Raw genomic sequence first — 13951 nt, 5'->3', positions numbered from 1 at the left:
CTTTCCAAATACTAAACCAGATGTTGACTCCACACTAAAACCTCATATGTTGTTCACTACAGTTCCAGGTTAAAGTCTGAGGAACAGCACTAGAGTTTGTGAGTATCTACTGTCTAAAGCAAACAGAGCTTTAACATCATTCACACAGCTGGAAGGAGAATCTTTGGATTTCTCACCAGAGTAACAAATCTTTCCGTTTATTCCAAAACATGAACTCCAAGTGCACAGCTACATAGAGTACACAAGAGAGAGACAGTTCAGTCAACATTATCAACAGCTGAAACGGTCTTTATTTTAAGGCTCAAAGACACTTTGTGTCAAGCGCCAAGTCTTCGCTTCAGTCTGTGTCAGCACTGAAAGGACTGTGTATGACACACAGCCACACAGTGCCCAAATTTCAAAGAGTAACTGGACAACAATGCTGTCGGTCTCTGTGTCCAGTTTAGTCTTCAGCATGTGATATGCAAACCCTTCTCCGTCTTTTATACATGAACTAACAGTAAAACGTTTAGTGTGTTAAATAGATTATGTCTCACACACGGTTCTTTCAGCACTGACATAAACCAATCCAAATTGGAGTTGATACTTTGCACTTTAATGGTGCAGACATTCAAACCATTTTAAAGTGAACATGCTGAAAAACAGATCCCGTGTAACTTTCAAAATGCTTAAATTTCATCTGCTCGCTGAAGCGTGACTATTCTGGGAAAAGACTCAGGTGTGTCCATATACTGCAGATTAGTCCACAAAATTCTGCAGCTGGAACAAGGTTTTGTGCACTAATGTTATTGAACCTTTTTTTTTTTTTTTTTAAGTGTATGCTGGAATTGAATGTTTAAAGCTTACTCACCAGCTGAATAACTTCAGAAAAGAATTTGGAAAAACTGACGTAATCAATTAAACTGTCTTAAGCAAACATTCATTACCGGACTGTCTTTCTCCACAGAGGGGAAACTTTGTAATCCTTTGAAAATTTGAGCAGGGAGTTTTGCCATTCAAGTTGTGCTATTCAGCACATTAAGGAACGCCTTGCAGACCCAGATTGTTCAACCAAGTCATGTAACCGGCGATCTGATGCCAGCTTCACTCTCGGAGCACTTTAAACCGCCTCTCATTTTGAGCTCATTCACAGTGTCTGCCATTTTATCTGTGGTTTGTAACCATGGTGGCTGTTGTGTTTGGTACAGCGCTTCAGCAGCTTTTCTTTATTTGCAATTAGACGCTCGAGGATTACCTCAATTTGCCTCTGCTGACTGCTATCAGCCCTGTTTCACTGTGCTTATCCTTAATTAGGAACATAACATAAATTAGAGCAGAGAAAATTGCTTCAAGATTTAAGAAATGTTTGGGTTTTGGGCTGTAATTCCTTACATTGCCTTGCTGGTTAGAAAAACCTTAGTGTTTTGTCTGTAACATATATCTGAGGTATTATTGTCACACATCCAGGTCATTGGTGCTGAACAGAAAAACCTACTTCATGTCCAAATTACCTTTCAAAGTATTTTCAGAATGTAACTTCAAATTAAAATGTGCTTAGCCCAAGTTAGTATTCACGAAACAACCCCCTCAGAAATAGGAGATGTTAAACAACCCAATAAACAGTAATGGTTTCTGAAGATTACATCATCCACCTACAAAGTCAAATTTCATATGGTGTGTGGATCACTTTGTTAGTGGCATGGCTGTAATGTCAAATAAAAGGGCATTGTGTGTGTGTGCTTTGTTTTTATACAGTCAGCCCTAATAACAGTTGCCGGCATACTGTCTGCCAGCTGCTGTGCCTGCTGTAACAGCCAGCACAGTGCTGGAAGTTTCCCATGCAGATCACCTATTCACTGACGTGCAGCCCATGTACACACAGATAAACACACAAACACACCACCCATACACACACAAAGTGATCGGGGCACTTTAGTCGTTTATGATGATGCAGATTAATGACAATAAACTCATGTCATATCAGCCAAAAATGTTTTGTGTAGAGCTGAAGAACTACTCACCATAACTGTGCACGCATAAAGAAAAAGATTTAAAGGTTAGTGGAGCTTTTCAGTAAATGTGCACTTTAGAAAAAGAAAGTGGATGGTGAATTGAATATAAATTATATTAAGTGAGAAAAGAAGGATGATATTTTCCTTGTAGATGTGAAGCTGACCAGTTAAATATTTGCCTTTCGGCTACTTTTCTGTTTGCCTTGATGGGAAGATGCCCTGTTTACCATGAAACAAACCATTGAGAATTGCCCACTTGGCCACCAATGAAAAGACTGGATTGGATTAGGGGCTGCTCAGACCTCCTTGGAAACCGGATGCCAGTCTGCTGGAGTGATGGTGATGGTTTTGTTTCTTTTAAAGGCCCTGTCTTTTTGAGAGGCCACCGTTTATCTCCATCCACAGAACTGATGTTGAGCCGACCCTGTTTCTTTAAAATCAGAAGTCTCACGCAACCAAGCGTAGTTGCAAAACAAATACAATGTTTAATTCTTCATGCAGGCTTTATATGCATTTGGCCATAGATGAACTAAATTAGGGTGTTTTTTAGTCTTTTAGTAGAGGTGTTGGGGTAAGTCGGAAATGCTTTTGTGTCACAGGGCTGGCTTGAAAGATGCACAAAACATTCATTTAGAACAATTTGATTTACGTCAGTGAGCTAATCATAATTCTTTTTTTCTTTTTTCTTTTTTTTATCTTCTCCCCCAAATAAAGATATAAATAACTACCCATTAGCTTTAAAGAGACCATGGGTTCTCTAGATTTCGTAGGGGTATACTTCAAGAACCTTACAAGTACCCTTGTCTGTAAAGCAAGCGATTAGCCATGTAACAGGGTACGGGAGAGGAAATCACTCCCCTCTGGTGACCTCTGGCCTCTCATTTTGACTCATGCGTCCTAATAGCTCGTTATTCTGTATTTTGGGGCTCAAGAGTTAATTTTGTGCTTGACTTTTTAGGTTGTTATCATGATTGAATTATTTATTTAATCAGTTAATCGATAACGTTGGCGATAACCCATCCACTATGCGCAATATGGGGCTTTGTGCGCACAAATACGTCAAGATAAAATTGCTCACCGAGAGTAAAGAGCTAACTTTTTTTTTTAATGCTCTGCACTGAGGAGAGATGAGGGAGGGGGCAGGCTGAGTGAACTCCGTCCTCCCATCAGTAATCCCCTCTGTGGTGACGTAAGCCGGGCTGTCTCCAGAGGGACAGCCTTGAGTTTTGGAGCAGCCAGGCGGTCAGTGTGTGCATCCCAGGACGCAACATCAGTGTAGCTGGGGCTCAACTTTCAGCTGATAACGAAACTTCAGACAACCAAGGAAAACTTGGAAAAATGGGTAAGTTTTACCAACAGATGTTCCGGTGTCGCGACGGATGTAATGAACGCCTGTTGTTTTTTTTTGTTTTTGTTTTTGTGATGACAGCATAGATCACACTTGGCTCTAACTTTCGAGGTGCACGGATTGTTTAAAAGTACGCATAAGTGAAATTTTACTGTTGCTACTAGTGCCACAGAAGGACGTTGTTTACCTGACCCGGTTGCATGAGAATCGGCATTAGAGCAGCCTGCTGAAGCAACTTGTGGAAAGCGATTAGACAGATTAGGACTGTCAGGATTCCTGCAGTCAACTCTGAGCGAGTCTGCGGAGGTGTTAAATCCAGTTCAGTTTGCTGCCTTCACTGTTTCTCTTTTAACTTAAAAAAAAAAAAAAAAAGGCCACAGAGGCTGAACTGTTTGGGAAAACGTTTGATTAAAAGTTTTCACTTGGCCACGCCCTTCATTAATCAGTCCTCGATTATCACATTGGTCAGCGGTGATTGATCACGTTGCGCTGATTGAGGTGAAAGGTTGTCATTGTTGTCCCGTCTCCCATCCAAACAGCTCAGCGTGTTTTACTGGCAAAGCTTGATTAAAATGTACTGGAAGCAGCATATTGCATTTGTCAGACGCTCCATGATCGGCTGTTGTGTTGTGCCAGAGCTTGTAATTGCTATCTGAAGGGCTGAGCTGAGACAGTACCAAGTGTTTGCCATCTGTGCTCGCAACCCGGGGGTGCGGGGCTCCAGGGAGGAATGAGGGGCTCATGCCATGGATGTTTAATAACGTTAAAACTGTGATAAATTGGCAACACATCCAAAACAATTAAATGTTAGTTATGAAATGTTCTCAGCTTGCACTGCGCTGGATATTAAACAGCTAAATAATTGTGGCCATTAATGCCATTTTGAGCTGCTGGATTGGGTCTGTGTAACATTTAATACCATGTGTTGTTTGCCACAGTGCAGCTGAGGCCAGGGAAGGACACTGTGTGAGAATGTGTATCAGTGCTCATTAATTCGCTATGAAGCTATCACAGAAGCGCCTTTGTGCTCCTAATTTGGAGCTGCTCCTTTGTGCGACTTCAGTGGCTCTTAATGTAGAGAGAGAAGTTCACTGAATTGCAAGTTGCCTAGCGGATGCCCTGTGAACTAATTCCCCACAGACCCTTATTCAGTGTCTCACAGAGGATATTACTCTGCATGGCAATCAACCTTTATGCATTGTCCACTAGCTAAAGCTCTCATTTTATATTCAAATATGCTCTGTGGCCCTTTCAGAAAATACACGACAGCCTGTTGTGCGCATGAGGAGATTGATTTGGAGACTTGTTAGATGCTGTAAAAAGTCCCCTTTGGTTGAATCAGAGAAGTGCTTTGTGCTCCTCTGCAGTGATTTGCTTTGTTTCGTGTCAAGAAGAATTGCAAACACAAAAAGGATCACGTGTAAAAAGCCTCGAATAGATATCATGAACCGAATGTGTGCAAGACTACGGAGTGTAGCGGTCATAGAGTGGTTGTGTAACTAAATGTCTAATTTGATTTTTCTGGTGAACTCCACCTGACATGTTTTTCAGAGAGATCCTCCTCTGTCCTTGCCCCCGAATGATTTTAACAGTGAACTGGGTTGTGTGAAGACTGTGGGAGGATGACTTGGCTTTCCTCCAGCTCTATTCAGAGGAAGACAGGAAGACATTTTCCGCAAATAACTTGTTAAGTTCTTGGTGTTAGTTCTGTGACTATTACCCCAGCGAGCAGTAGTTGGCTGCTATTAGCTCCCTTGATAACTAAACAGGAAGAAACTGTAGTGTTGGCTCTGCTGATTATTTATCATTGAGCCAAACATCTGAAAGAAGAGTGCTGGCATGAAGATGACAGACGTCTATCACGCATGTGATGAACACGCACTTGTTTTTAGCAAGAAAAGCATGTCATGCATAAATGTCCAGTAAACTTTCTTTAATGCAGATTGTAGGCCTTGAGCTATTATGAACAAGTATGTCAAGCAAAGATTATTTTTATTTTTCACTAAATTTACTGGCCGGATTTAAGACATGTTTGGAAAAACATTTTCGCTTTTGCAGTTTATTTGATTAACATAACACAGTGTCTGTTCTTCTTGGAGCCTGATCCTGATAGCAAAAAAAAAAAAAAGAAAGCAACTTTTTTTTTTTTTTCCTTCTTGTGGAAACTCGTGAAGCTTCTAGTCTCCGTGTCCTGTTTTCACTGTGGAGGCCTTGTGGAAAAGTTCATCAAGGCTGGTCGCTAAACAGATCCAAATGTTACGTCATTGTTATTGAGAAATTCAAGAAAAGAAGAGATAATCATAGCAGACAGTTTTAAATGTGTCTTTAGTTAAATTCTTTGCTGTACTTTCATGGCTCAGTTTGCACTGACTCACATGAACATTTAACGCTTTCAGGAAGTTTCCAGCCTTAAACAGAATCGATCCTGTGTTTTGATGACCCAAAAACACGGGAGCTGGGTGTGACTTGTGTGTGCTCTGTCTACATCAGACCTAGGATGCTGTTTGGAAAGTGTCTAATTACACATCAGCAGTGTCACACATACTGTCAAAAACCCATGTGGTGAACTGTGTGCGCTGTGACCTTGCGTCCGGAGTCTGAGGAGGGGAAAGACCCTTAAACTACTAATCCCGTGCCAGCAGAGATGTTTTTTTGCACTTTCTGAACCAGAAACTTGTCAACTGATGGTTGAGCAATAACAGAAAGTCAGATTTCTATTTTTCCCCTAATTTTAGTTGAGTCACGGTCGTGGTGGTGGTCATATACACATCCTTCTGTTCCCAAGATATGCACAGAAAAAACCCAACCAACCCCCCCCAGAGGACTGTGAGAATGAGTCACCGCAAAGATGTTCAAAGAGTGCTGAGAGCAAATTTGAACTTTGCTGTTTTGTGTTTGCTTGTGTAAGCCAAAGCATTCTGCTGTTAATTCCCATAGATTTTCACTGTCTGAAATGTAGCTCAGTCTATATAAAGTTTGTTGCTCAAACATTACAACTAATCCCACATTTTATTTCACCATCAGAAATTAAATATCCCTTTGTCTTCAGCTTTCAATCTTTAATTACTGTGAATACCCTGCATAATGAGGCAGTTGCTGTCATAGTTACATGATTTCTGGGCTGCTTTCCATTTGGCGACGCATGTGACTGAGCATCTTTGGTAATTGTACAGCGGTTGAGGCCCATGAAGCTCACAAAAGATGCCTTTTTAGTGCAACCAAGACTCCATCTGTTGTCCCCTTTTCCTGGTTTAATTTGTGCCCTCTGATATCTCCAGTTCTTCTCATCTTCAACCCATTTATGTCCCTTTTTAGTTGCTTTTAGTTTGCTTCCTGACAGCCAGGTTAGCCCAGGCACTCATGTTAATTTGTTGCGCTAATAAGTCCTTCGACTACAAAGAGAGCCATTGACTATTGTGACACTAGATGTTAAGAATAGACGTTCATGAGTGGGGATCCTTGTTCAAGCATGTCCCTCGCCACTTTTTACTAAAAGCCTATTCACAGTAAAACAGAAGGGGAAGGCAAGTGTATGTGTGTGTCATTCTGCCATATGCTTTAAAAACTCTATGGCATTGAAAATACTCTCTATGTGCAGGGGGGGAAACAGCTTTTAAGATATGCACAAGCAACAGTGTTGGAAACAAAATATGCCAAGGATACAATCTGGCCTTTATCTTGTCTGCTAGACTTCAGAAAGACACCCATGATTAACAAAGTTAAACTGGAAATGCATTATGCTGGCATTAGTGCATGTATGCAGAGTGTAGAGGAGATATTTGCCAGTGGAGTAGCAATCTGTATCAGTGTTTTGTTCAGAGTCAGATGACTGTTCCAGAAGGCCTTTGGGAGATAATGGCTCGGGGAAAGCAAAGAGACGCTGCAGCTGATGAACATTTACTCATTGATCCAGTAGGCATTTGGCCCCAGTGCAGCATTTTCTGCTATCTACAGTAAACCATACCATACTGCTCTAGATGGCCACATTTTCCACAGCACATTAAAAACAAAAACACTCATTGCATGTGGTTTGATACACTTTCTATGTGTCACATGAGCAGGGAATTGAAATAGTCAACAATGCTTTCCCAGAATAATCAATTATCAATGCGAGTTATGGGTAAAAAAGTGAATTGATTGTAATGCAAGTGAGGTGGAATGGTGACTGATTACTTTACACAGAATAGTATGACTAAGCCTAGATATCTACGCTAGCTCTGAACGGTGACTAATGAGCTCGGTGTTTGGAGCCATGGGTTGATCACTAAAATGAAATTTTAGAGCAGGACATGAACTCAAAGGACAAATTCAGTCTGTGCTTTAGAAGCTGTATTGGCAGTTAAATATGGAGATGCCAAACATACAAAACGGAGGGCTCATGCGTGCAAAACACGGTTGTCTTGAGTTGTTTTGACAGAGGGCTATTTTTTTGTCTTAACTAATGTTTCAGGCATGAACATTTTCCAAACAGCATGTGAAACCCATACTTCTTGTCTTGTCTCTAAAGTGTGACTTCTCACCCAAACATTGCTCGTGGAAATTTGGAACGGCTAGAAACAGTTTGCTTTCAGGTGCCATAGCCACTTTGAGCACTCCACCTTTGAGAGATGTTGGATTTTTCCAGGCTCACTGAGTTTGTGGTTTAAACAAATTTATCTTGTTTAATAAGATATTTGGACTATGTAGACATGTTTGGTTGATCACAAGTGTCTTAGCCTGCTGTAGCTTTGGAATACTATTTCCATTCCATTTGTCCAAACCAGTACAATTAACTGAAAGGTGGCAGTGGGGGACTGAACTTCAGATCTATATATATATATATATATATATATAGAGATAGATAGATAGATAGATAGATCTATATCTTGAGTGTATAAAAGATTTGAGTTAGCAAGTGTTAGAAAGTGTACCAGTTAAGGACACTTAAGTGGAAGTTCCTTTTCTATGTTCTCTCCAAGGAGCGATCACTATAAAACACCCATTAGTTAGTGATTCTGTAATTAAAACCCTCACAGTTGCTGTCTTGGAGCCAGAAGTTACCATATTTGAAGGAGTGGGTGAAGTTATCATTTAGCTAGTGAGCTTGGTTGGTGAGCTGTTTCCATAAACCATATGGATGCCATGCACAGGCACACATACCTGATAATTTTAATCCTAAATAACAACTAATAAAATACTAGAAATTAACTCATGAAAAACTCAAGTTATTGACTGCTTTTAAATGCTGTAACTTTGGCCATTTTAACATTTGAAGTCTGCATTTGTTGACTTTTTGAGCCAGTGTTGTGGTCATTAGAGGAACTGCGTTTGGTTTGATTTTCAACCTACAGAGGTTATCACTTGGGGGGAAAAGCCAATGTATGGTTTTAGTGCTATATGCTTGCCTAGATTGTGCCAAAACTAGCAAACCAAATTTTGTGGAACTTAGTGAAGAGGTATGACATTGGTTACATTTTTCAGTGTTTTTACTTCTCTTAAACTTGGAAAGCAATTGGGAATAGGCTTTTGTGGGCCACTGTTTAAATGTAAAACTACTTAGATGAATTGAAAAGAAATAAAGGTGCCTCCAGCTAATTTCACCGTAAGATCATCTGTCAGGAGTGAGAGTTGAATATATTAGTCCGCTTTTCAACTGTGGGAGCCTATAGGGTTGAGCTGTTGGCTGTGTGCCCACTGAGTGTATTCAACCCTCCACAGATAGGCCTTTGTCCTCAGTGCTTTTACGCAGCTGCTAAACAACCGTAAGACAAAAGCATCTGGGGTACCCCAGCACACCAATGAGAAATGCTCACCATATGAAGAGCCTTGCCAGACAGCCTGGGACCACTGGGATGCAGCCAAGTGCTGCGCTTGGGATGAATTAAGCAGGAATTTAAATGAATACTCATGCAATCCTTTATGACTTTTTATTGGCCTTTTAGAATTATGTGTAAAGTCATATTTAATATATTAAGATTTTTCCATCGTGCTGCTGTTGCAGAAGAAAATCTTCTCAAGCTGATTATGAAAGCTTGTTGCTTTCATGTAAGATGCAGGAGATGCACATGACTCCTCTTTGCTAATGTTGTTTTGATTGGGTGCCACGTGTGATAAGAGGAGTCATTCTTTACTGCCAGGAATCATTTTCCTGACCAAGTGAAAGATTTCCAAGTGAGAGTTTGCATTGTCTGCTTATTATCCTCCAGAGAAAGGCATGATAGACGGGAAGAGGCACTTCTGCCAAGCAGATGAAAATCAGCTATGGCTGATCTTTTATGAAGCGACAGCTGCAGGAAACCCAATAGCTCGGGGAGAATGTCAGGGAAGGCTTTTTCTTTTCACACTCAGACTGATTGAAGTTTTGAAAAGATGGATTTCAATTTGACTAACTTACTGAAATTTAGATTTGACATTAATTTAACTTGAACTACACAACTTGAGTCTTTTACCATGTGCACATTTCATTGTTTTTCAAGAAGCCAGTCGTAGCTTTACTATATGTGGAAAAACAATAGAGAACAGCAGCTTTGGGGTAGAGGAAATCCCAGATGTTTCTGTCTGAAAAACAGCTTGACCTTATAACCACACGCAGACCAGAGGAGAGATCAGTTCGCTGTATGAATATTATAGCTACACCACTGAGAGGTCTCATAAGTCATCTTAGCTTTTGGCCTCTACCGTATGGGAAAACAGTAGTGTAACCATAGAGCAGCAGAAAGTGGAAATAATGTTGGAAAAAAATCCTATTTAATGTACAGAGTAAACTTTAAGCAACTGAACCTATGAGATCTCATGTGTTTATGTGTGAAAAGTTTATGAAATACTTGGTGTATGCTTAACATGCCTCATATTTGGAACTAGACCCCCTAGTCACATGGATCACATTTATATGCGTTGCATTTTCATAGCCAATATTTCTGCTTTTATTGTTGGTAATTTGACTTGAATGTGTTCAATAACATGTGAGTAACTCGTCTGGTTTCCTGCTGCACTGAGAGCTCTCATATCTCCAAAAACAAGGTGCCAAAAAAGTACAAGCAAAGCACTTTAGACAGTTATTAATCTCTAAAATAATGCAAAGTTATAGAAATGAAAAGCGCAATATGTTTAATGATCAATTACCAAAGCATTATGCATTATTGGTTTGCATAGAGCAAAACATAATCATGGGATAAAACAGTGGGAAATGGTTAGTGTTTACTCACAGATAATAAGATAGCGTCACAAATGGTGCCATAGATAATATGCTGAGATGCATTGTAATGTCCAGTTGGATCAACAGGATGTTGCAGGATGCTGGTGGAAAACTGCTAATTAGTGCTTAAAGCAATAAAGTAATGGACTGACCCTTGCTCACAGAGGTCAGCAAGAATGGAGTGTATACAGTTACTAGAGAGATTAACTTCTCTTCCTTTCCTGTGATACTCTGTACTTACTGCATATTGTTAAGCACTTAGCCCACATAAGGAAGAACACATCTCTGCGGGGCTGGAAGTATCAGATTCAGGTTGCAACCAACTTTCACATCCTTCCAGGATTCAGCCTAGGATGTGGGACTTTGAGACAGTGGAGGAGCCTCATGTAACAATGGTATTAAAGTAGTATGTGTTCTGGCTTCTCTGTTGTCATAGTGCTCACAGTGAATCCTGACATGAAGGGGTCTGAATGAGCTGAAAGAAGAAGGCTCCATCTAATAAGGGTTGGAGGGGGTGAAGCAAGAGAGTTTGAAAAGGGTAAAGTCTTGGGTCAGGGGTTGGAGGTTGGCAGCATGAGGCGGAGGACAATAGGATCGGTGGGAGTGATGCAAAGCAAGAGGTCCCAGCCGCCGGGGGAGACACAGAGGAGGGTAGGAACTGTGCACAGGAGGCAACCCCAGAATTAGCTGTAGAGTCTCGTCTGCTGTCTTCGTGTTTCTTTATGTCTCTATTGTGTCCATGTGTGCGCACTCATGTGCGTGTGTTCATATGCGTATGCTCTATGCAACAAGTAGGAATACGAAAGTCTCCAGCCACGGTGCTATTTGCATCACAGCAGCTGAAGTGTGAGAACGTTTGTGTTGTCAGGTCCTCACCAGTTTAAGAGGGACATATGGACCGTGAAACATCAAAAGGGAAAATCTATTGCTGCTTCTAGACATCCTTACAAGATGGGCTTTATTTTCCTGACAAATATCCTTTGAAGTAATACTCTAAATTTTGTGTGCATCAGCATTTTCCATTAATCTCAAAAGATATGCCTTTGTCAGTTTAGTCATGCATCTGATTGTCAACAACTAAAATAACTGTAGCTGCTTGTTCATTTTCAGGAAAAATAATTTCATTTATTTTAATGTAATTCCTATAATTCAATTATACTACTTGTAATTATATTATATTACATTGGCAAATATCATTTTATTTGTAAAATGTCTGGCTAATATTTATGTCTTGCATGTTTTGTGTACTGACTAAATGTTCAGAGATGAAACAGGTTTTTTTTTTTTTAATAACGGGGATTTCATTATTTCCTGGTACAAAGACACATGCAGATGACAGCAAATACAAAATAAACAAACAGAAGAAATATCATCAGTATCATCAGTCATCAGCAGAATTGTTCCAGAATTTCATTACCATATTAATTTCCTTATAATTAAACTTAACTGCTGTCTAGTCACTTAAGTAACAAAGAAAGCATCTTAGTAGTTGTTGTTCTAGGCTACATATAAACATGCTTACAGTGATAGGCATTGTATTTAAAGGATTAACACCCCTAAGAGAAGTCCTGTGGGATAAATTTTTAATCTTAGCGCAGTTTAATGGACCTTTCAACTAGCTTGGTTCGATAAGATTAGTAGTATACACCTTTGGAGCCATAACTGCATTTAGTCTATAAGGAGAATCTTAAAGAAGCTGCTGCTCAAGCCTAAGTGTTGAGCTCAGTGATTTTGGTTGTGGTTTTCTGCCCTAGCATACTGCCATTTTCAGCAAATGGCAGCAAAAGATTGCCTGGAAGACTTGATTAGGAGTAGCTAACAACTAAACATGTAGACATTTTTACTTAAGGTTTGGCAGAAATCAAAATTAGTTTGAAAAGTAGATCAAATATTTTGATTAGAATCATTATTTTATTTTTTACTGGGGCATCTTGAACTACTACTACCAACTGCTCTTGGTCCTCAGCCAACTTTTTCTATTTGTTTTATTTTGTCTTGATTTCTATGGTAATTTCCTCTTGTAATTTTTAGTTTCTGAATAGTTCAGATTTTTGCGTATATAAAGCACTTCGAATCAGAGCCTGACAGATTTATTTATTTGCTAATCTGTTAATACCGGCATTTAGAGTAGCCAATAAATTTACATTTAAAAAAAAAAAAAAAGTAAAGACGGACTGGGAAAAACACCCTTCAAACATGTCCTAATGCTAATGCTAATGCTAACATCAATTTATGTCATTGAGATTACATTGAGTTGAATTTAACTATTAAAATGCTTATTTCTTAAATCACAACAGCTTGTTTCACCTCCTCCCGAGGAGTCAGGGAATGAGAGGCATGCACTAAACAAAATGTTACTTTAGTGTCAAAGCAAATTGCTTAATGGTGTTGTTATTGTATCATTTGAAAACATGGAAAACCTCAACAGCTTTTTAAAACTTTTTTGTCAGATAAAAATGTTCTGGGGAATTCTTGGTGTTCTCATTACTCCCTGGAATATCCGTCTAGGAAACTAGATAATGGAGGTTGCAGTTGAGACTGGACATACCTCTTGTTGGTTGACTGGGTTCATAACTTGATTGAGGCAGAACACAAAGATAGCAAAGCCTCTTCCAGACCACAGATATCATTAAAAGTTTTAGTGCACGCTGAAAGAAGAACAAACAGTAATGCCAGCACATATCGTTAAAATATGATGTGTATGTGTTTCTGTATCATTTTATCATTGGTTTAAGTTTCCTGGCACTGATTTACTGTTTTGACTCCAGACTGAAATTATAAAATTCTTAAGGATTTGATACTGTATGGAAATTGTTGTCTGTGTGGCCAAGCCAAGATAACGGTAGCCAAAGTACTGTACGCTAGAAAGCCTGGATAATACAAAGAATCTGTGTCTTTTACTCTACCTCCAACACTTAGGCCAAAACCACACAGGCTACGGAGGTGCCAGAGAGTCAGGGTTGTGTAGTCACTTTTAGAGGAAAAACATGGCTGCCAGGCTTCTCTGAGTGAGTGCTGCTCCATATCCAGCCCTGACACGATAGTAACACAAACATGCAATTAGAGAAGTGCTGAGTCAAACACCAATGGACATTGTTTGCTTGCAATAAATACAGAGAGAAAAAAATAAATCTGGAATCTGTACGATGACATTTATACCAAGATATTAAGTATGTCTCTGACAGTGGTATAAATTGAATGGCATGGTTGAGTTTTTGCTACCGTGCTGCACAAAATATGAACAGCTGTATTCTTGTGGTAGAATTCCTGCGTGAGGAACAATGCATTGGTCCATGGGATGGTATTTTTAAACCACCAATGAATGCAGGGATTGGTTTTAAGACCTTATTTTTGAGGTTGGGAAATGGTTGGTTACAGAAACGAAGTCTTGTGTTCATAAGGTCAACAAATTAAGGCTCAACTTCAACAACATCTGGT

The 13951-nt window shown here is 39.7% G+C and overlaps 1 protein-coding gene across 1 annotated transcript in view; it reads left to right on the top strand.

The window, feature by feature from the left end:
• Window positions 1-3184: 3184 nt before the first annotated feature.
• Window positions 3185-13951, top strand: part of gpm6bb (glycoprotein M6Bb) — a 29230-nt gene continuing 18463 nt past the window's right edge. Inside the window, exon 1 of the mRNA XM_040005311.1 lies at window positions 3185-3333. Within this exon, the coding sequence (XP_039861245.1) occupies window positions 3330-3333 (4 nt within the window). The 5' untranslated portion in view covers window positions 3185-3329. The remainder of the gene's footprint in view (window positions 3334-13951) is intronic.

Source organism: Simochromis diagramma, unplaced genomic scaffold (genome assembly GCF_900408965.1).
Source record: "Simochromis diagramma unplaced genomic scaffold, fSimDia1.1 OVJJ01000501.1, whole genome shotgun sequence".
Taxonomy (NCBI): Eukaryota; Metazoa; Chordata; class Actinopteri; order Cichliformes; family Cichlidae; genus Simochromis; species Simochromis diagramma.
This window is presented reverse-complemented; position numbering and strand designations above follow the sequence as displayed.